The 23,326-nt window shown below is 45.6% G+C and overlaps 1 protein-coding gene across 1 annotated transcript in view; it reads right to left on the minus strand.

Annotated features, from left to right (window-relative positions):
* Positions 1-23,326, minus strand: part of LOC139749182 (potassium voltage-gated channel subfamily KQT member 1-like) — a 953,229-nt gene that overhangs the window by 403,119 nt on the left and 526,784 nt on the right. The window contains 2 exon segments of the mRNA XM_071662846.1: positions 2,813-2,895; positions 13,990-14,124. Coding sequence (XP_071518947.1) covers positions 2,813-2,895; positions 13,990-14,124 — 218 coding nt within the window.

Genomic DNA, 23,326 nt, shown 5'->3' on the forward strand with positions numbered 1-23,326 from the left:
TGTGTACGAATATTTACACAATGATACAGACATGTGTACAAATATTTACACACTGATACAGACATGTGTACAAATATATGTACAGTGTAAATAGGAGATCTTCCATACAGACACAATGTTGAAAAAATAAATGGGGCATCGTACATACAAGGCTGGCGTAGCACAGACAAGCCTGGCGTGGTACAGACAAGGCTGGCGTAACACAGACGAGCCTGGCGTGGTAAAGACAAGACTGGCGTGGTACAGACATGACTGGCGTGGTACAGACAAGCCTGGTATGGTACAGACAAGGCTGGCGTAACACAGACGAGCCTGGCGTGGTAAAGACAAGACTGGCGTGGTAAAGACAAGACTGGCGTGGTACAGACAAGACTGGCGTGGTACAGACAAGCCTGGTGTGGTACAGACAAGGCTGGCGTGGTACAGACAAGGCTGGCGTGGTACAGACAAGACTGGCGTGGTACAGACAAGACTGGCGTGGTACAGACAAGCCTGGAGTGGTACAGACAAGGCTGGCGTGGTACAGACAAGCCTGGCGTGGTACAGACAAGCCTGGCGTGGTACAGACAAGGCTGGCGTGGTACAGACAAAGCTGGCGTAGCACAGACAAGCCTGGAGTGGTACAGACAAGGCTGGCGTGGTACAGACAAGCCTGGCGTGGTACAGACAAGGCTGGCGTATCACAGACAAGCCTGGCGTGGTACAGACAAAGCTGGCGTAGCACAGACAAGCCTGGCGTGGTACAGACAACGCTGGCGTGGCACAAACGAGCCTGGAGTGGTACAGACAAGGCTGGCGTGGTACAGACAAGGCTGGCGTAATACAGACGAGCCTGGCGTGGTACAGACAAGACTGGCGTTAACACAGACGAGCCTGGCGTGGTACAGACAAGGCTGGCGTAGCACACCAGGCTTGTCTGTGCTACGCCACCCTTGTCTGTACCACGCTCGGCTCGTCCGTGTTACGCCAGCCATGTCTGTACCACACCAGGCGTGGTACAGACATGGACAGCGTGACACAGACAAGGAAAAGACTGGCATGGGAAAAAAAAAACATGGCGTGGTACAGGTAAGGCTGGCGTGGCAAAGACAAAGTTGGCGTGGTACAGGCGTGGATACAGACAATGTTCAGACAAGGATATCGATGGCGTGCTACAGACAAGGGCAGCGATGACGCGTCATGAAAATGGTGTGGTGTAAAAAAAAGTATGGCATGGTACACACTAGGATGATGTGGTACAGAAAAAGGCTGGCGTGATAGGAAGAAAATTGGGGTAGAGTGAAGACAAATCTAGTGTGGTACAGAAAAGGCTGGCGTAGTACTGACAAGGAGAGGGTTGCATAGAAAAAGCGAGCGTGGTACAGACAAGGATAGCTATGGCATTGTACAAAGATGGCGTAGTACAGGCATGGACGGCGTGGTACAGACAAGGACGATGTGGTACAGACTGGGATATTGTGGTGCAGAAAAAGATGGGGTGGAACAGAAATGGGTGTAGTACAAAGTAAACGTGGTGCAGAAAAGGTTAGTGTGGTACAGACAAGGTTGGTGTGGTGCAGACAAGGTTGGTGTGGTACAGACAAGGTTGGTGCAGCACAGACAAGACTGGTGTGGTACAGACAAGGTTGGTGTGGTATAGACAAGGTTAGTGTGGCGCAGACAAGGTTGGTGTGGTACAGACAAGGTTAGTGTGGTACAGACAAGGTTGATGTAGCACAGACAAGAGTGGTGTGGTACAGACAAGGTTGGTGTGGTACAGACAAGGTTAGTGTGGTGCAGACAAGGTTGGTGTGGTACAGACAAGGTTAGTGTGGTGCAGACAAGGTTAGTGTGGTGCAGACAAGGTTGGTGTGGTACAGACAAGGTTGGTGTGGTACAGACAAGGTTGGTGTGGTACAGACAAGGTTGGTGTGGTACAGACAAGGTTGGTGTGGTGCAGACAAGGTTGGTGTGGTACAGACAAGGTTGGTGTGGTGCAGACAAGGTTGGTGTGGTACAGACAAGGTTAGTGTGGTACAGACAAGGTTAGTGTGGTACAGACAAGGTTGGTGTGGTGCAGACAAGGTTGGTGTGGTACAGACAAGGTTGGTGTGGTGCAGACAAGGTTGGTGTGGTACAGACAAGGTTGGTGTGGTGCAGACAAGGTTGGTGTGGTACAGACAAGGTTGGTGTGGTGCAGACAAGGTTGGTGTGGTACAGACAAGGTTAGTGTGGTGCAGACAAGGTTAGTGTGGTGCAGACAAGGTTGGTGTGGTACAGACAAGGTTGGTGTGGTGCAGACAAGGTTGGTGTGGTACAGACAAGGTTGGTGTAGTACAGACAAGGTTGGTGTAGTACAGACAAGGTTAGTGTGGTGCAGACAAGGTTGGTGTGGTACAGACAAGGTCGGTGTGGTACAGACAAGGTCGGTGTGCCACAGACAAGGTTGGTGTGCCACAGACAAGGTTGGTGTGGCACAGACAAGACTGGTGTGGTACAAACAAGACTGGTGTGGTACAAACAAGACTGGTGTGGTACAAACAAGGTTGGTGTGGCACAGACAAGACTGGTGTGGTACAAACAAGACTGGTGTGGTACAGACAAGGTCGGTGTGGTACAGGCAAGGTCGGTGTGGTACAAACAAGACTGGTGTGGTACAGACAAGGTCGGTGTGGTACAAGCAAGGTCGGTGTGGTACAAACAAGACTGGTGTGGTACAGACAAGGTCGGTGTGGTACAAGCAAGGTCGGTGTGGTACAAACAAGACTGGTGTGGTACAGACAAGGTCGGTGTGGTACAGACAAGGTCGGTGCGGCACAGACAAGGTACTGACCTATGCAGCAGAAGGGACGCTTGGCGTACTTCATGCGACCCAGAAATCCCTGGTAGCGGGACCGGCATCCTGACGACCACAGCCTGCAGGAGATGGGGCACAGACACACACACATTAGTACACACAAACACGGACCTAAACACAGACTGGCGACGTGGCAACGACCACTGGTGCACGACGACGACCAGACGACCCTTATGTGGGGGGGGGGGGGGTGGCCATTGGTCAAAGGCCAGGCTATCAGACCCATGGGTCGTACCCAAGGGTCGTATCGTCGTGCTCAAGGGTCGTAAAGTCGTACTCAAGGGTCGTAACGTCGTGCCCAAGGGTCGTAACGTCATACCCAAAGATCGTAACGTCGTGCCCAAGGGTCATAACGTACGTGCCCAAGGGGCGTAACGTCGAGCCCAAGGGTCGTAACGTCGTGCCCAAGGGTCGTAACGTCGAGCCCAAGGGTCGTAACGTCGTACCCAAAGGTCGTAACGTCGTACCCAAGGGTCGTATCGTCGTACCCAAGGGTCGTAACGTCGTAACCAAGGGTCGTATCGTCGTACCCAAGGGTCGTAACGTCATGCCCAAGGGTCGTATCGTCGCACCCAAGGGTCGTAACGTCATACCTAAAGGTCGTAACGTCGTACCCAAGGGTCGTAACGTACGTGCCCAAGGGGCGTAACGTCGTACCCAAGAGTCGTAACGTCGTACCCAAAGGTCGTAACGTCGTACCAAAAGGTCGTAACGTCGTACCCAAGGGTCGTAACGTCGTACCCGAGTCGTCTATCGTCGGGCTTCAAGGGTCGTTCTGTCGTACTCGGGAAGTTTGGTTATATAAGACATGGTCTAACATATCACATTACATGTAACATACCATATGTGACCTGAAAACGTTACGTTATACATAACCCAACCTTCGTACATGGTGTGCAAGACCTTGAGTACATGGCACAAACGGCAACACTAAATCATGAACACAGAGGGATGACTCATGGCACAGAGGGCAACACTAAATTATGAACACAGAGGATGAATCATGGCACAGACGGCAACACTAAATCATGAACACAGAGAATGACTCATGGTACAACTGGGCTGATAACTTGTGTGAATCACTAACTGATAATATTGATACATGAATGGGCAACATAACGTACTTATTACGTACAAAGGCGTGAACAATTTAGCTTATGCGTAAAACTTCAAACATGACAAATTAATTCTGAGGCCAAAGATACATCAATATAAAGAAAAATGTTACACAAAATACGTCAAAATTGTATTAGAAGAAACAGACACACACACAGACACACACACACACACACACACAGACACATATACACACACACACAGAGTAATTAACAATACATAATACACTAACTGGAAAAATATATCATGTAATGTTTGAGTACATAAATATGATGAATGATGAAAATGACGTTGGTGAACTCTGACTCCAAGACGAGTCAGAGCATAAGGATCTCGACTGTATTACGAAGTGGGAAACGGAGTTCGGGAACCAGGACACTGTGTGAGGGTGGTGGGAGGTGGTGTGAAACCTACAATAAGGGAGAAGGAACGAGCGGAACAAGATGAGAAAGGACGAAGTATATAAAAGAAAAAAAAAAAAGGGAAAGAGTCTTGTGGACAAGATCAGGAGACAAATGTGAGTTTTTCACTGAATTCGTTCGGAGTGAACTGTCAGTTACGGAACAGCTGATGACGCCTACATATTCAGAGGGACGAGTTGTAGAGGAAGACGTAACGATATGCCAGGAACTGCATGACTTATGAAACTGTTTACACACTGGGAGACACTACAGCTCCAGCACTTGTGAGATGGTATTGGGAGGAGCTCATATATGTGTGGGGATCAGGTGTTTGCTTTGAAGAATGTATGGGATAAATACTTAGAAAAACAGATGGATTTGTATGTAGCTTTTATGGATCTGGAGAAGGCATATGATAGGGTTGATAGAGATGCTCTGTGGAAGGTATTAAGAATATATGGTGTGGGAAGCAAGTTGTTAGAAGCAGTGAAAAGTTTTTATCGAGGATGTAAGGCATGTGTACGTGTAGGAAGAGAGGAAAGTGATTGGATCTCAGTGAATGTAGGTTTGCGGCAGGGGTTGTTTTGATTTGTTTATGGATGGGGTAGTTAGGGAGGTAATTCAAGAGTATTGGAAATAGGGATAGGGGAGAAAGAATACTTCCCACGTATTCCCTGCGTGTCGTAGAAGGCGACTAAAAGGGGAGGGAGCGGGGGGCTGGAAATCCTCCCCTCTCTTTTTTTTTTCTTAATTTTCCAAAAGAAGGAACAAAGAAGGGGGCCAGGTGAGGATATTCCCTCAAAGGCCCAGTCCTCTGTTCTGAACGCTACCTCGCTAACACGGGAAATGGCGAACGGTACGAAAGAAAGACAAGCTACAGGAATCCGAGTGAGAGGGACAAAACTACACTGTACCCAACCTGTCGCCAGAACTCCATCTTTGGAATCGTGTACGAGGACAACCGTGTCGTGGCATACATCACAATCATGTTTACTGACGGGAATAAAGAAATACCCGACAAACAAATCACAGTTTCTAGTAGACCAAAACTACAATATGCTTCTCTAGTCTGGTTAGCGCTCAGTTTTACCCATGTCAATCTCGAGTTTACTTTCTTACACTCTATCACATACTCCCACTACTCCTGTTTCAGGAGTAGTGCTACTCCTTCCCTTGCTCTTGTCCTCTCACTAACCCCTGACTTTAAAAAGTCACAAACAACGAAAAGCGAAGTCCCACAGGAAGGTTACCAAAATATTAAGAAAGGTTAGTTATAGCAAGATGTTATTACCCAAATAGATTTGTCTCCCATGAACAACTGAGAAGTTGTGGGTGCAAAAAGATCACAACCTTCAAGTCTAAACCACTTTGACGACGTGGATGGTAAACATTTCTTTGAAAGATACAGACACAGGAGCACTAAAACGCCCTAATATGAAATGACATAGAATACTTGATACAGAAGTTGTAGAGAAGTACTTTTATAGGACTAAGGCCAGCGAGGGAAAGAAATAATCAGAGTGTTGAAAAGATCAATGCTGATGGTATGCAAAAGTTTGATCAAGTTGTACAATAGCACAAGACAGGACGTACACGAAGCGTAGGACTCCCTCTCGTACAGTACTCGCAGGCAACGCCACACCGCCTCAGCCTCATCCAATCAGCGTAAATCAAACGCCGGACATCACAGGTGCAAAATGTCCCGTCCAGGTCAACTGGACCCTTGAGCACGACGGTGCGACCCTTGAGCAAGACGGTACATTTGAGCACGACGATACGACCCTTGAACACGACGATAAGACCCTTGAGCACGACGGTACGACCCTTGAGCACGACGGTGCGACCCTTAAGCACGACGGTACGACCCTTGAGCACGACGGTACGACCCTTGAGAACGACGGTGCGACCCTTGAGCACGACAGTACGACCCTTGAGCACGACGGTGCGACCCTTAAGCACGACGGTACGACCCTTGAGAACGACGGTACGACCCTTGAGAACGACGGTGCGACCCTTGAGCACGACAGTACGACCCTTGAGCACGACGGTACGACCCTTGAGAACGACGGTACGACCCTTGAGCACGACAGTACGACCCTTGAGCACGACGGTACGACCCTTGAGAACGACGGTGCGACCCTTGAGCACGACAGTACGACCCTTGAGCACGACGGTACGACCCTTGAGAACGACGGTACGACCCTTGAGGACGACAGTACGACCCTTTAGCACGACGGTGCGACCCTTGAGCACGACGGTACGACCCTTGAGCACGACAGTACGACCCTTGAGCACGACGGTACGACCCTTGAGAACGACGGTGCGACCCTTGAGCACGACGGTCCGACACTTGAGCACGACGGTACAACCCTTGTGCACGACGTTACGAACGACCCTTGAGCACATCGGTACGACCCTTAGCGTAGGACGATGGTAAAACCTTAGACCCGACCCTTGAAGAATAGGTCAAAGGTCGGGTCATCACACACAAGGCTTGTACCGTCGTGCTCCACCAGTTAAATAGGAAATGGCACCATGGCTGACACAAGTGTAATAGGGGCAAATAGTAGCCAATAGCTATTACAGACACTAATAGCAGGAGATAATAGCTATTACAGACACTAATAGCAGGAGATAATAGCTATTACAGACACTAATAGCAGGAGATAATAGCTATTACAGATACTAATAGCAGGAGATAATAGCTATTACAGACACTAATAGCAGGAGATAATAGCTATTACAGACACTAATAGCAGGAGATAATAGCTATTACAGACACTAATAGCAGGAGATAATAGCTATTACAGACACTAATAGCAGGAGATAATAGGTATACGATAAGCAGAGGAGATAATAGAAAGAGAAGGAAAGAGGAGACAACAGAGAAAATAGTTAACCAAGAAAATGCAACACAAGAAAGAAATGATAGACAAGAGATAAGACAGAAAAGCGAACATGATAACATAGTAATGTGCTGAGAGACCATTGGCAAAATAGGCCAGAAAAGATGAAAGACGCCATAATGAACCTAGTACAAGACCATCAAATATTTCGAAAATGGCGCCATGAAAAAAAAAAAGAAAAATACGAATTTGCGTAAAAAATTAGCGTTTACCATAAAAACAACGATACAGGTGAAATTGTTTAAAATATGATGAAAATCATATTAAAACAGGTGACACTGGTTTCAAGTGTTCATTAACTTTCGGTTTTCAACGTAGAAAACCATCCACCACTTCTGTACGGTTTCTACAGCTGACGAACAAGTCTCGATAACGCGTCTTGATCTCTTGCCAAAGGTTTCCTATGTACCCACGGTAACCAGTTACCATATACAGTCTCTCCCGTGCAGTTATATACAGTCTCTCCCGGGCAGTTATATACAGTCTCTCCCGTGGTTATATACAGTCTCTCCCGGGCAGTTATATACAGTCTCTTCCGTGGTTATATACAGTCTCTTCCGGGCAGTTATATACAGTCTCTCCCGGGCAGTTATATACAGTCTCTCCCGGGCAGTTATATACAGTCTCTTCCGTGGTTATATACAGTCTCTTCCGGGCAGTTATATACAGTCTCTCCCGGGCAGTTATATACAGTCTCTCCCGGGTAGTTATATGCAGTCTCTTCCGTGGTTATATACAGTCTCTTCCGGGCAGTTATATACAGTCTCTCCCGGGCAGTTATATACAGTCTCTCCCGGGCAGTTATATACAGTCTCTTCCGTGGTTATATACAGTCTCTTCCGGGCAGTTATATACAGTCTCTCACGGGCAGTTATATACAGTCTCTTCCGTGGTTATATACAGTCTCTTCCGGGCAGTTATATACAGTCTCTCCCGAGCAGTTATATACAGTCTCTTCCGTGGTTATATACAGTCTCTTCCGGGCAGTTATATACAGTCTCTCCCGGGCAGTTATATACAGTCTCTTCCGTGGTTATATACAGTCTCTTCCGTGGTTATATACAGTCTCTTCCGGGCAGTTATATACAGTCTCTCCCGGGCAGTTATATACAGTCTCTTCCGTGCAGTTATATACAGTCTCTTCCGGGCAGTTATATACAGTCTCTCCCGGGCAGTTATATACAGTCTCTTCCGTGCAGTTATATACAGTCTCTCCCGGGTAGTTATATACAGTCTCTCCCGGGTAGTTATATACAGTCTCTTCCGTGGTTATATACAGTCTCTTCCGGGCAGTTATATACAGTCTCTCCCGGGCAGTTATATACAGTCTCTTCCGTGGTTATATACAGTCTCTTCCGTGGTTATATACAGTCTCTTCCGGGCAGTTATATACAGTCTCTCCCGGGCAGTTATATACAGTCTCTTCCGTGCAGTTATATACAGTCTCTTCCGGGCAGTTATATACAGTCTCTCCCGGGCAGTTATATACAGTCTCTTCCGTGCAGTTATATACAGTCTCTCCCGGGTAGTTATATACAGTCTCTCCCGGACAGAGACCTTAACCTTAGCTGTTGTGGATGACGTCAAACTCGCCATTAATCTCGTCTAACAATGTCATTTGCCAAGTTGTTCTCACAGTACTGTTGTGTGGCGCGCGCCATGAACCATTACTCACTAACACACACACTAAGCTCTTGTGAGCAAATCATGAAGTCTTTTCAAAAGTTTTCTCTTGATCAATCCAGGTTTTCTGAGTAATCGTGAAGGTCTTTTGAGTATTACATTATCATCTCTCTCTCTCTCTCTCTCTCTCTCTCTCTCTCTCTCTCTCTCTATTAACCTATTTTCATTAATCGTGGTTTCTCCTTAATTTTCATCTTTAATAGACGAAGTTTTTTTTTCTTATTAATCCTAAAGGCGTTTCCTCTAATGCCGGATACACCAGAGATTATCATTCACATTTCTGAAAGCCGTGTTACCGGACTCTGGTTTCTTGTGGCTACACCGGTCAGGATAACGCAAAGTTCCGTCCAGGGACTTGTTGCTCGAAAGCAGCCCATCTCCATCCTACTGATTGGAGCGCAGTATATATATATATATATATATATATATATATATATATATATATATATATATATATATATATATATATATATATATATATTATCCCTGGGGATAGGGGAGAAAGAATACTTCCCACGTATTCCCTGCGTGTCGTAGGAGGCGACTAAAAGGGGAGGGAGCGGGTGGCTGGAAATCCTTCCCTCTCATTTCTTTTTTAATTTTCCAAAAGAAGGAACAGAGAAGGGGGCCAGGTGAGGATATTCCCTCAAAGGCCCAGTCCTCTGTTCTTAACGCTACCTCGCTAACGCGGGAAATGGCGAACAGTATGAAAGATATATATCCCGCCATAACCCATCTATACCACAACAAACAGTGTGCACTAACCCATCCCTCTCACGCACACTCAATAAATTACCCGAGGCTGCTGCTGTATAATACATTAATAATACAAGAGGCTGGAAATACATCCAAGTGTAGCGGTCGCTTGTCAGGGATCAGGTCATATTGGCAGAGCCCCTTGTGACCTCTGCTGCTGGTCATAACTGCTATATACATACCCGTCATCCCCCACCCACGACTGACCTCTCCTCAACCCACAACTGACCCCTCCTCCTCCACCCACAACTGACCTCTCCTCCACCCACGACTGACCCCTCCTCCTCCACCCACAACTGACCTCTCCTCCACCCACGACTGACCCCTCCTCCTCCTCCTCCTCTCATATATCACGACTGACGTCATATATTTCCTTAGTGTCAGCATACTGGTCATGATATGCCTTTATATGTATCAATATAGCCCTCTATCAACTGGTATATATACATATATATTATTATTTTTTTATTTTGCTTTGTCGCTGTCTCCCGCGTTTGCGAGCTAGCGCAAGGAAACAGACGAAAGAAATGGCCCAACCCACCCCCATGCACAATGTATACACACACACGTCCACACACGCAAATATACATACCTATACATCTCAATGTACACATATATATACATACACAGACACATACATATATACCCATGCACACATTTCACACTGTCTGCCCCCATTCACTCCCATCGCCACCTCGCCACACATGGAATACCTTCCCCCTCCCCCCTCATGTGTGCGAGGTAGCACTAGGAAAAGACAACAAAGGCCCCATTCGTTCACACTCAGTCTCTAGCTGCCACGCAATAATGCCCGAAACCACAGCTCCCTTTCCACATCCAGGCCCCACACAACTTTCCATGCTTCACATGCCCTGATTCAATCCACTGACAGCACGTCAACCCCGGTATACCACATCGATCCAATTCACTCTATTCCTTGCCCTCCTTTCACCCTCCTGCATGTTCAGGCCCCGATCAGACAAAATCTTTTTCACTCCATCTTTCCACCTCCAATTTGGTCTCCCACTTCTCCTCGTTCCCTCCACCTCCGACACATATATCCTCTTGGTCAATCTTTCCTCACTCATTCTCTCCATGTGCCCAAACCATTTCAAAACACCCTCTTCTGCTCTCTCAACCACGCTGTTTTTATTTCCACACATCTCTCTTACCCTTACATTACTTACTCGATCAAACCACCTCACACCACACATTGTCCTCAAACATCTCATTTCCAGCACATCCACCCTCCTGCGCACAACTCTATCCATAGCCCACGCCTCGCAACCATACAACATTGTTGAAACCACTATTCCTTCAAACATACCCATTTTTGATTTCCGAGATAATGTTCTCGACTTCCACACATTCTTCAAGGCTCCCAGGATTTTCGCCCCCTCCCCCACCCTATGATTCACTTCCGCTTCCACGGTTCCATCCGCTGCCAGATCCACTCCTAGATATCTAAAACACTTTACTTCCTCCAGTTTTTCTCCATTCAAACTTACCTCCCAATTGACTTGACCCTCAACCCTGCTGTACCTAATTACCTTGCTCTTATTCACATTTACTCTTAACTTTCTTCTTTCATACACTTTACCAAACTCAGTCACCAGCTTCTGCAGTTTCTTACATGAATCAGCCATCAGCGCTGTATCATCAGCGAACAACAACTGACTCAATTCCCAAGCTCTCTCATCCACAACAGACTTCATACTTGCCCCTCTTTCCAAAACTCTTGCATTCACCTCCCTAACAACCCCATCCATAAACAAATTAAACAACCATGGAGACATCACACACCCCTGCCGCAAACCTACATTCACTGAGAACCAATCAAGCCAGAGAGTATAACACATCAGGGCACACAACACAGCAGTCACAGAGTTAACACATCATCAGGAACACATAACACAGCATCCAGAGAGTTTAACACATCATCAGAACATAACACAGCAGCCAGAGAGTATAACACATCATCGGGACACATAACACAGCAGCCAGAGAGTATAACACATCATCGGGACACATAACACAGCAGCCAGAGAGTATAACACATCATCAGGACACATAACACAGCAGCCAGAGAGTTTAACACATCATCAGGACACATAACACAGCAACCAGAGAGTTTAACACATCATCGGTACACATAACACAGCAGCCAGAGAGTTTAACACATCATCGGGACAAATAACACAGCAGCTAGAGAGTTTAACACATCATCAGGACACATGACGACAACTTGCCTCTGCTCTTGAAGCAACAGGTCGGGTTTCACTGTGGGTTGGGGAGGATAGGCTAGGTCGAGCTAAGGTTGAGGGAGAGAGAGAGAGAGAGAGAGAGAGAGAGAGAGAGAGAGAGAGAGAGAGAGAGAGAGAGAGAGAGAGAGAGAATGTCGAGGCAGATGGATGGGGAAAAGGGGAGGCTGGGGGAAGAGTGGGGAGATGGGAGGGGGAAAACCTGGGGAGTTGTGACAGGCAGATGGGAAGCTAATGCCATCTGTCGATGACCGACCGTAGCAGAAGCTATCCTGGGATACATGGACGACCTGGTCGAGCTACCAGGCTTCAGGGACCAACCTATCAGGACCAGCCAGGCTTCAGGACCAACCTACCAGGCTTCAGGACCAACCTACCAGGACCAGCCAGGCTTCAGGACCACCAGCCTACCAGGACCAGCCAGGCTTCAGGTCACCCTACACACAACCAGACTAGATACCCAGAGATTTCAAAACAACCCAACCTTTTCATCATCTTAACCTGTGGCATGGTCGAACCTGGTCGAACTGAGGTATCTGTGTGGGCGTGGTCGGTCATTTGTGAGGAGGAGGAGCAGGAGGTCATAGTCTGGCTGTGGTCGTACGTCGGTGTGGGCCCCTACCCGTGGTCGAACACCAGTCTGGCCCTGGTCGTACATCGGTGTGGTCGTACACAGAAGAGGTTGTGGTCTACCTCCTCCCCTAACCCGGTGTACATCATCATTCCACCAATCGAAGCGACCAGTCGAAGTACACTTCCGACCCACAACACCTTCGAATGACTAGATCTACTTCGAACAAGGGCAGTTTCGGAACTCCCCCTCAGTTCGAAAATGGATGGTTCGAACAGCGGCAGTTTCGGATACCCCACATCGAAGTTATAAGACCTAATTGGAGTTAAGTACGAAAATGGATGGTTCGAACAGCAGCAGTTTCGGATACCCCACATCGAAGTTATAAGACCAAACTGGAGTTAAGTTCAAAAAATGGATGGTTCGAACAGCAGCAGTTTCGGATACCCCACATCGAAGTTATAAGACCTAACTGGAGTTAAGTTCGAAAATGGATGGTTCGAACAGCAGCAGTTTCGGATACCCCACATCGAAGTTATAAGACCTAACTGGAGTTCGTCTGCTTCGACCTAAAGCGGCTTCCAGCCCCCACCTGGCGGTCACAAGTCTCGCTTCGAACGGTCGCGGTGTCGGTCGGTCGAACCAGTTCGAGATGACCCCAAGACCTGCTCTTCGAACAGCAGCAGTTCCGGCGACCCTTCCCATATGAAGGTGACAGCATTTGACTGAGGTCGGTGGGGGAGCCAGGAGGCGAAGGACGAGTAAGATAACCACAGAGAGAGAGAGAGAGAGAGAGAGAGAGAGAGAGAGAGAGAGATTTGCATAATAATGTTAAAACTTGAGGGGAAGTATTGAGGGAAGTCATGCTAATCACACACACAGTGTTGAGGCATTAGCCTTAATGGGACCGGGTAGTTAATGCATCAAGATGGGAGAGCAGCTGGCACACTTACGACAGTGAAGTGGGAGGAAGTGTAACAGTGAAGTGGGAGGGAGTGTAACAGTGAAGTGGGCAAGGGTGTTACAGTGAAGTGGACAGGGGTGTGATAGTGAAGTGAGCAGGGGTGTAACAGTGAAGTGGGAGGGAGTGTGACAGTGAAGTGGACAGGGGTGTTACAGTGAAGTGGGCAGGGGTGTTACAGTGAAGTGGGGCCTGAGTGTGACAGTGAAGTAGGTAGGATGCGACAGGGACGTTATGACGATGAAGTGGGTAGGGTGTGACGATGAAGTGGGCTGGGGCGTGGCAGTGAAACGGGCGTGGGGTGACAGTGAGGTTGTGAGAAATAATAACACGAGTCAATAGTGAAACACGAAGGCAACGTGACCAACACTTGTTAACAATGGCCTGACCTGTATATAACATATTTGGTCAAACAAATGAAAAGTACAAAAAAAAAAATCGAGAACACCTCGACCTTATCCGAGGACGTACTCGATCGAGAACCAGTCGAGACCTTACCTGAGGATGTACTCGATCGAGAACCAGACGACGACGAAGGACTCTATGTAGAAGAGGATCTCGGTGGCTTGGTTCTCGTACACGTCCACCGTGGAGAGCACACTGAGGGTCAAGCAGATGAAGATGGTGCAGAACCTGAAACACAAACACATCAGCATCACACACCGAGTCTATGGTCAGCAGGGGTTCAGATCCTGAAACACAAACACAACAGCATCACACACTAAGTCTATGGTCGGCAGGGGTTCAGAACCTGAAACACAAACACACTAGCATCACACACCGAGCCTATGGGATGGGGTGCAGAACCTGAAACACAAACACATCAGCATCACACACCGAGTCTACGGTCGGCAGGGGTTCAGATCCTGAAACACAAACACAACAGCATCACACACTAAGTCTATGGTCAGCAGGGGTTCAGATCCTGGAACACAAACACAACAGCATCACACACCGAGTCTATGGTCGGCAGGGGTTCAGATCCTGAAACACGGGGAGAAAGTTTCATAAATTAGGCCCAAGGAAAGGGAGTTGAGTTACCCCAAATCTCAGAAGAAAAAAAAAAAAATGGAGAATCGCGTAATGAAGATATGGATTCGATGTGTCACAGTCTCCCTAGCGAGAGGTCGATGAATCAAACGCACTAACATCATTAACATGAACATACAGATGACAGAGCTATACACTTAAGGAAATACTCTGGACATCTGAAAAGGCGAGTACACAATAACTTGTAATAACAGAATTATAACTGGCGAAAATATAATCACGATTTTCTTCACGTGTACATAACTCGTACACGTCGGTAAAAAAAATCATCTCGAATAACTTCAAATTTTCCTGTACATTTTTGAGGGAAATCAAAATCGATTGCAAATGATTCTTATCAAGTCAGGTGGCTCAGCAGAGGTAAGGTCCCCCTTACGATTTCCCGATTCTCGTCGTCAAACGCACATCCTTCTTACTGAGAGAGAGAGAGAGAGAGAGAGAGAGAGAGAGAGAGAGAGAGAGAGAGAGAGAGAGTCATTTTCCGACAATGAATTGATTTTTTCTTCTATTTTTTTTTAGCGATACCACCACACATGTGGACAATTATGGGGTAAACAGGCGTCTGACATGTATGTTGAGGCGAAGGATTTAATGATATGTATTTTGAGGTGAAGAAGGATTGAAGAACATGTATGCTGAGGTGAAGGAGGAGTTAATGACATGTTTGCTGAGGGGGGAAGAAGGATTTAAGAGGAAGGAAAATGCGTCTGTGGAGCGAGTTGGCGAAGGCCATGTTTCACGCGTCTCGTGTTGTAAATAAAAGAGAAAAAAACTCACTCGAAACCTGACAGAAAAGGTACACTTGATTCACAGCTCCCCCATGGCACGATCGACCGAAGCAGTGGGTCCCTCCTTCAGGAGCGGGTGTGTCGAGAAAGGATCCAGTGACCGCCAAAAATACATGCCGAGGAAGGAAGAGTATTTCAGAATCTCTCTTAAAATGTTCATAGAAGGCAGAGTAGAGGAAAAATGTATCATTTGAAGCTCATTCATCTCTTAGACCAGCTGTAGGCATAACTATACAGAAAATAACATCTGTGACGCTGAGGGTCGTCTGTTCGTGGTCTATGGCAACACACAAAACTCAGAGAAAACTTTCTCAAGAATGAAAAGGGTTTAAAGTTTACGTCCAGACTTACAGTGAACATTTACGTAAGATTTAGGACTACGTGTCACAATGAACTCATCATATTCAATGTTAACCAAACGTAATCTTACAAGATTACCTGAGGAAGTTACTGGAAGAGTTATACGCATCAAAACTGTGTATTTTCCACTGGTTATACTCATCAACTGTGTATTTTCCACTGGTTATACTCATCAACTGTGTATTTTCCACTGGTTATACTCATCAACTGTGTATTTTCCACTGGTTACACGCATCAACTGTGTATTTTCCACTGGTTATATTTGTAGTATCAAATCTTCATTAGATTTATATCTGGGTAATGTGATTTCTTATTACTTTTTCATAACATTAAATTCAAGGTAAATAGGTACTTGACAATGTGTTATACTTTTATGTTTATCACAATCTTGATTTTATGACAACGGGCTCGGAGTGTTTCATAATGAAAGATCCTCTGTATATAATTGTAATAACTCTTTTCATTTTGATAATGTGAGGTATGTTATGTGCTAATGACTTCGTAATTTTCATTTTCAAATGTAATTATGTTCGTCTTTGAACCTGATTAACCTTTCATCATAATGTAATTCAGATGTAACAGTGTGTTACATTTCATGTCCATCAGTTGGGTGTTTTTAATATTTTGTTTTTTTTTCGCAATGCTACGCAAAACGTGCGATCTATAGTAATATTTGAGTGATATCTTTTTTATAAAAGGTGTACTCATTTGAAACCTTCTTTATATGGGTAATATATCTCATATTTGACCATTCTCTCTCGCCCACTCGTGGTAGACGAATGGGTATCGCTGCTCTATATGGTAAGAAAGATGAGAGATGAATAAGTAACGGGGAAAATCCTTCCCGTCATCTCTGATCACCAGGTGATTACGACGACGGTGCAAGTTTACACAAAATCGTAAGGTTAACGAGACGTCATCTTCATGTCCACACAAGGACACTTTGTCTCTCCTCCTGGCATAATGACCTCAGGACCACGACCAGCCAACTGGTGCTGGCTGGCAGCGGTGGTCGGAGAAGTCCTGATGCGGTGAGGGAGCGACGGTGGTAACGGGGGGGTGTTGGCAATGGTGGCAACGCTGGAAGTGTTGGTGGTAAAGGCAGGGACGTTGTTGATAGAAGTGACAACGGTTGAGGGCTGAGGGCAAGAGTCGACTGTCAACCTGGCTGGAAGACAAGAGGCTGCCAGGATACGGTAAGACACGGCCTCCCATCTTATTATGGTGAGGAGTGGAGGTCACAGTGAAATAGCATTATCATGAACTCTCTGGGGAACGCATTCCCGCCTAACCTCCCCCACACCCCCGTCGTCCCCATTCTCCAGGGAGAGAGAGAGAGAGGCCCCAGCTTACACTCCAGAGAAAGTGTGTGTGAATAAAATGCGTTCCCAGTGTATTATGGAGGCTCCGCACCAACATGCCAGGCTAATGGCTCCTGGGATGACGCCCTGGAAAGACTGGATCTGGAACTGTGAGATCTGGACCTGTGGGGTCTGGATCTGTGGGGTCAGGATCTGTGAGTCTGGAACTGTGGGTCTCGAACAGGAGGGTCTGCATCGGTGGATGCCTGGAATAGCGGGAGTCTGGAAATGTGCTGGAGTCTGGAATGGTGATCTCTTAAAGTCTGGAGTGAAGTGTGGCAGCGTGAAGCCTGGAGTGTGTAGCGTGAGGTGTGGCAGCGTGAAGCCTGGAGTGTTGTAGCGTGAGGTGTGGCAGCGTGAAGCCTGGAGTGTGTAGCGTGAGGTGTGGCAGCGTGAAGGCTGGAGTGTGTAGTGTGGCAGCGTGTACGAACCACAGTTGTCAGGAAATGGCTTGCATGGGCACAGACGACAAGCACATGATCCATGCCAGCGCCAGAGGGTGGTCCGTCACAAGGGACGAGGTCTACTCTAGACAAAGACACGAGCTACAGACACAGGGGGTCTAAGAGGATTACCACGAGCCATTCCGAGCACAACCGAACCTATGATAGGATTAACTCTGTACCCAGGGGAGTTTGCTGGCCTCTGATGTCAGGGAGGTAATAGTCTCAACAATGTTTGAACTATGTAACGTGTTTCGCCTCACAGAAGTCTTGTCTAACTAAAGCGTCTGGCCTAATAAAGTGTGTCTTGACTTCATCACACGGTTTCATCAAACTAGTGTTTCGTCTAACTAAAGTGACTATCTAATCAAAGTGCTCCATCTAGATAAAAAAAAGTTTCTCCATTTAACAGAAGTGTACTCCCATCTAGCCAAATTATTCCAACCAACCAAAGTGTCATGCTATCAAAAGTTCCATCGACCTAAAGCGTCCTATATAGATGAAGTGTGTGATTTAACCAAAGGGTCTCTCACTTACTCAATGCGTCTAACGCAACAAAGGTGTGCCACTTAACCAAAGTGTTCATCTTACCTTAGTGTCCCAGCTAAAAGGGTTCCACCCAAGCAAAGTGTCCCACCTAACCAGTGTGTCGCACCCAAGCAAAGAGTCCCAAACAAAGCAAAGTGTCCTACTTAACCAGAGTGTCCCACGCTAGCAAAGTGTCTCACTTAACCATGGTGTCCCACCTAAACAAAGCTCTTCTGTATCACTCAAAACATACAGCAGACGTGGGGAAAAATCATCCTAAATGCACACTCAAGCAAGCAAGCATATGTATCACAAACATATGTATGGAGACATTAAGTGGACCACGTAATATATGACGAGTTACTGCTTCAAGTGACAATCGTGGCAGTGGCAACGTAAGGGCCAGGTTAGGCTGTGGCGATGTCCGTCTGTTTCTTTCCCTACACGACTCATCTTTAGAGCTTCTCATGTCTTCCCTAACATCTATTACCTATTTGTCCGTTTAGAAGCGACGAATTTTCAACTTTTATTTCTCCCTCTTTAACCTCTTTCACATTTCAAGCCTAGTCCAACGTAAAATTTTATCTGTGACTGGAGCCTCCACATTATATACATATATATAAAGAAGAGACAGACAAGTGTCGCAATCATAATAATCTATTTGTTTCGAGATAAACCTAAACGGTGCTCGCCTATCTCTTCCAAATAAAATTGACTCTTTTGAACAAGATCTGCTGATGAGGAGTCATTCGTCCGCTCATTACTATTTCTCTCCAGTTTCCCATCAACCATAAGCCTTAACTGTGATCGCAGCCCTCAGCAATAGCAAAACTTTTAAGAGTATTTCAATCAAGAACTCACCGGACAATTCAACTGGCTGTATTCACTAAGTACCATGCAAAGAGTGTAATGTATGACATAGGACTGACGGGTAAGGATCTTACTGCCAGAAGTATACATGTGTATTGTGAGGACAAGGACGCAATTCTTGTACCTTGTTTAAACATGTTAAAAATAATAATCGTTGCACTGACTAGAAGAATGGTTCCTCAGCTCCATCATTGGTTTAAACAAGTGTGGGGTTTAGAACAAGCGTGTGGTGTTTAAAGTGTGGTTTACAAGTGTGGGGTTTACAACAGTTCTGGGTTCATAAAAAGTAAGCGGAGTTTACAAGTGTGTGGGGTTTACAACAGTTCTGGGTTCATAAAAAGTAAGAGGAGTTTACAAGTGTGTGGGGTTTACAAGTTTTCTTGGTTTGTAACAAGTGTGAAATGTTTCCAACAAATATGTGGGGTTCGTACTAAGGGTCTTCCATTTAGCCCTGACTACCGCCAGCACAGCTTACGATGACACCTAAAACTTCCCTATCATCAAGACCGACCACTACGGAAACTATCGTCACGACACCGACGACGCACAGGTCCTCCGCCATAGCTGCACGGTTCCATTATCGGCGTCAAAGGAAGGTCGGTGTTGCAGGAAGGGCCCGCCCCGGGGCGGACGACGCAACTACTTCATCCTCAGAGGCAGAGTTCAGCCATCTTCAGCCACGTCTCCGAAGCACTACGGGGGCACAAAGGCACTCAAAATCTTGACTGAGCGTTCGTTTAGGTGAAGGGGTTTCCAAGTAAAGAAGAAATACTTAATAAAGTTCATCAGACACGCAATAGCTACACTTCTGGGTTAATTGTTTTATTGCTTGTTTCTTGAAAAATCAAGGCCAGTTAACCAGTATTCACACGATATATCACACATAAAAGTGCAAAATCTATTTTCGTATATGTGTATATCTCTAAGTCTTCCATAACTGTTGTGCTTTTAAGGGCCTCTTACGAATGTCAACAGTAAATTCATAAAAATAATCCCGCATCAAATATAATAGACACTTTTCAGGAATATAGCCGGCCAAACGGGTGACAATTATTTCATCAATACATACATACATACCATACATACATACATACATACATACACACAAATTACACTATTGCCTCCAAGAAGATAAATCATGAAATACCCAAAGGCAACACCAATATACACAACAGAACACACAAGTTAACAGGAGAAATATATATATATAATATGTACCAAGCAGACACCACAAGACCTGGCTGCTGCACCAAACAATATAAAAAAAAAAAAACCGGGTCATCACCAAACAATTACTCTACGAAACAAAAATGAAAAAAAAATGTGGCAAGTTTGCAACACTTCTGGCTCCTGTCCCTCCCAACCCACTTCAACAGACAGACAGACAGACGCTCGTAACAAAGTGTTAAGATGAAAGATAACCAAGAACCCACAGACAGACAGACAGACGCTCGTAACAAAGTGTTAAGATGAAAGATAACCAAGAACCCACACACAGACAGACAGACAGACAGAAAGACGCTCGTAACAAACTCTTAAGATGAAAGATAACCAAGAACCCACACACACACACACACACATGTAGTGAACGATTTCAACTACAATTTCAAACAGCAACAGACGTCTAGTGAGTATTGATCAATAAAACCCCCGACACAAACAAATGCACACCATAGTCACAAAGGTAACGAGTCTTCTCATATTCATGGTAATTCCTCTGTTCTCGTCCTGACCCACAAAACACGAGCCAATCATTTTCCATAGTGTTCTAAAAAAACAGAAAATTCATCCCATGTCTCACTACCTCCAAGACGTCACTCAAGATGTTTCCTCCAACTTGAATCAAACTAAAAGCAAACAGCAACACCTCCTGAACTACTGTAGCACTACGAAATCTGATGGAAATATCAATTATATTTTTGCTTACGAGAATATCAACTCTACATTTTTTGCTTATGGGAATATCAACTCTACATTTTTTGCTTATGGGAATATCAACTCTACATTTTTGCCTATGGGAATATTAACTACATTTTTTGCTTATGGGAATATCAACTCTACATTTTTGCCTATGGGAATATTAACTACATTTTTTGCTTATGGGAATATCAAATCTACATTCTTGCTTATGAGAATATTAACTCTACAATTTTGCCTATGGGAATATTAACTACATTTTTGCTTATGGGAATATCAACTCTACATTCTTGCTTATGAGAATATCAACTCCACATTTTTGCTTTGCGATTTAGATAAACCCACTTACTTTTCTTTTCCCCCCCATTTCGTACCGACTAACACCCTTTCCTGATGACATAGGACGCTTAGAATAGATCCACCTTCAGCAAAAAGGATCCCCTCGCATCTCCACGTCCGCCTTCCAGTCGCCACTATCAAACCTGCGGTCCATCACAAGAGGAAGGAACCTCCCTAAAGAGGGTTGTGTGTATCAACAAAGGCGCGGCTCGCAGCGTTCCAAGACGCATGCTTCGTCATGGAGACAACGGCGTGAACAGGCCATGGAAGAACACAATGGTGCCACATATGGGCTGTTCTTCACACGGGGACAGTGTTGCCACGTACTGCTACCGTCCCTCGCACGTGGACAGTGTTGCCACAACATATATTGCTGTGCCTCAGACGAGGACAGTGTGCAACATGAACTGGTCATCAGAAGTAAACACTAAGGCACATATAACACTCTCCCTGGGATAGTGTTGCCACATAGTCATCATCCACTAAATGGGTTTAGTGGATCGTAACTACATCCAACTGTCACAACCCACACGGCCAGCTCCCTCAACCACTTCCATTTGCTGCCACTGTTAAATCATATATTTATTTATATTCATTTATTTTGCTTTGTCGCTGTCGCGTTTGCGAGGTAGCGCAAGGAAACAGACGAAAGAAATGGCCCAACCCACCCACATACACAATGTATATACATACACGTCCACACACGCAAATATACATACCTACACATCTCAATGTACACATATATATACACACAGACATATACATATGTACACATGTACATAATTCATACTGTCTGCCTTTATTCCCATATATATATATATATATATATATATATATATATATATATATATATATATATATATATTTGCTTTAATAATATCTATATTTACTTTTTTTTCTCCCGAAGGAAGAGAGAGGAATGGGGGGTTGGGGGAAATCGGAGATGTGGAACGGGCCATATTATTACATGAACTCAACATTCGTTTTCCTCCACAAGATTCCGAAAACGGGTCGTCAGTATGTCGACAACCCGTCCTAGGTTCAGAGTGGGCGAGTCCCATGTGATCTTCGCCTCCCATCTTCAAGTCATGGGAAGATGATCCACTGCATTCTACATAGTGTCCCACGTTATCATCATTCTGTCTGTCTGTGTGTCTTGTGTACGTATGGGGAGCCAAGCGGCAGTATTTCTAGGCGTGTTCATCGGTATTATGAAATATATAAAAACAGTATAATTGCATCATTAATTCCGAGGTAAAACAAGTTGCTTTGCGTGAGAGGCATGGCGGGAATGAACGTATTTTTTATTCTTTTCAACAGTTTTCGTATAATTAGACAATGTGGTCAAAAATAAAGTTAAAAAATCAGGGTCAACCCTGTTGGCGAGGCTTTTGACGTCTTGCTGAAGCCAACATAATTTGACCATGCGATTTCATTCACATTCATCAGTTGTCTTGTTTCATGTGGAATAAATAGTTTTCAAAAGGAAATATTCACAATTTTCTTCCGGGAAGTTCACGCCACTTTCTGCTCACACTTCGAGAGTTCGTAAGGTCTTTCGCTTGAGTGAGTTTCTTTTTTTTTTTGAGTTGACTTCATTCCAGAGGGTTGTGAGCTCATCCCACAAGGTTATGAGTTGTAGGAGACTGTCATCCCTCTTTCTGACGATGACCACTGACACAACACACACACACCCAACCTCTCCACCCCAGAGAAAGGCCATGAGTAACGTTCTCTGGGGGAGTTAACTACGTTGGGCCACCGTCATTTCATGGACTCTTAAAAGAGCGTCATTGCAGTCCATCATTACGACCAGAACCAAGGTTAGCGTCCGCTACTACTGCCATACTCCTTCGCCATACACGAGGCGAGGTGCAGCTCATCTCGACTCTGGCCCAGCAACGGGTGTGGGACCCGCAACTTGGAAGACCATAGCAATGTCTGGGAATGCAATAGTCATCCTCAATTGACGTTTTCTATAAAATATACACAAGTGTATCTGTAGCCTAACATCTCCCACGTTTTCTATAAAATATACACAAGTGTATCTGTAGCCTAACATCTCCCACGTTTTCTATAAAATATACACAAGTGTATCTGTAGCCTAACATCTCCCACGTTTTCTATAAAATATACACAAGTGTATCTGTAGCCTAACATCTCCCACGTTTTCTATAAA

This window comes from Panulirus ornatus, chromosome 6 (genome assembly GCF_036320965.1).
Source record: "Panulirus ornatus isolate Po-2019 chromosome 6, ASM3632096v1, whole genome shotgun sequence".
In the NCBI taxonomy this organism is placed as follows: domain Eukaryota; kingdom Metazoa; phylum Arthropoda; class Malacostraca; order Decapoda; family Palinuridae; genus Panulirus; species Panulirus ornatus.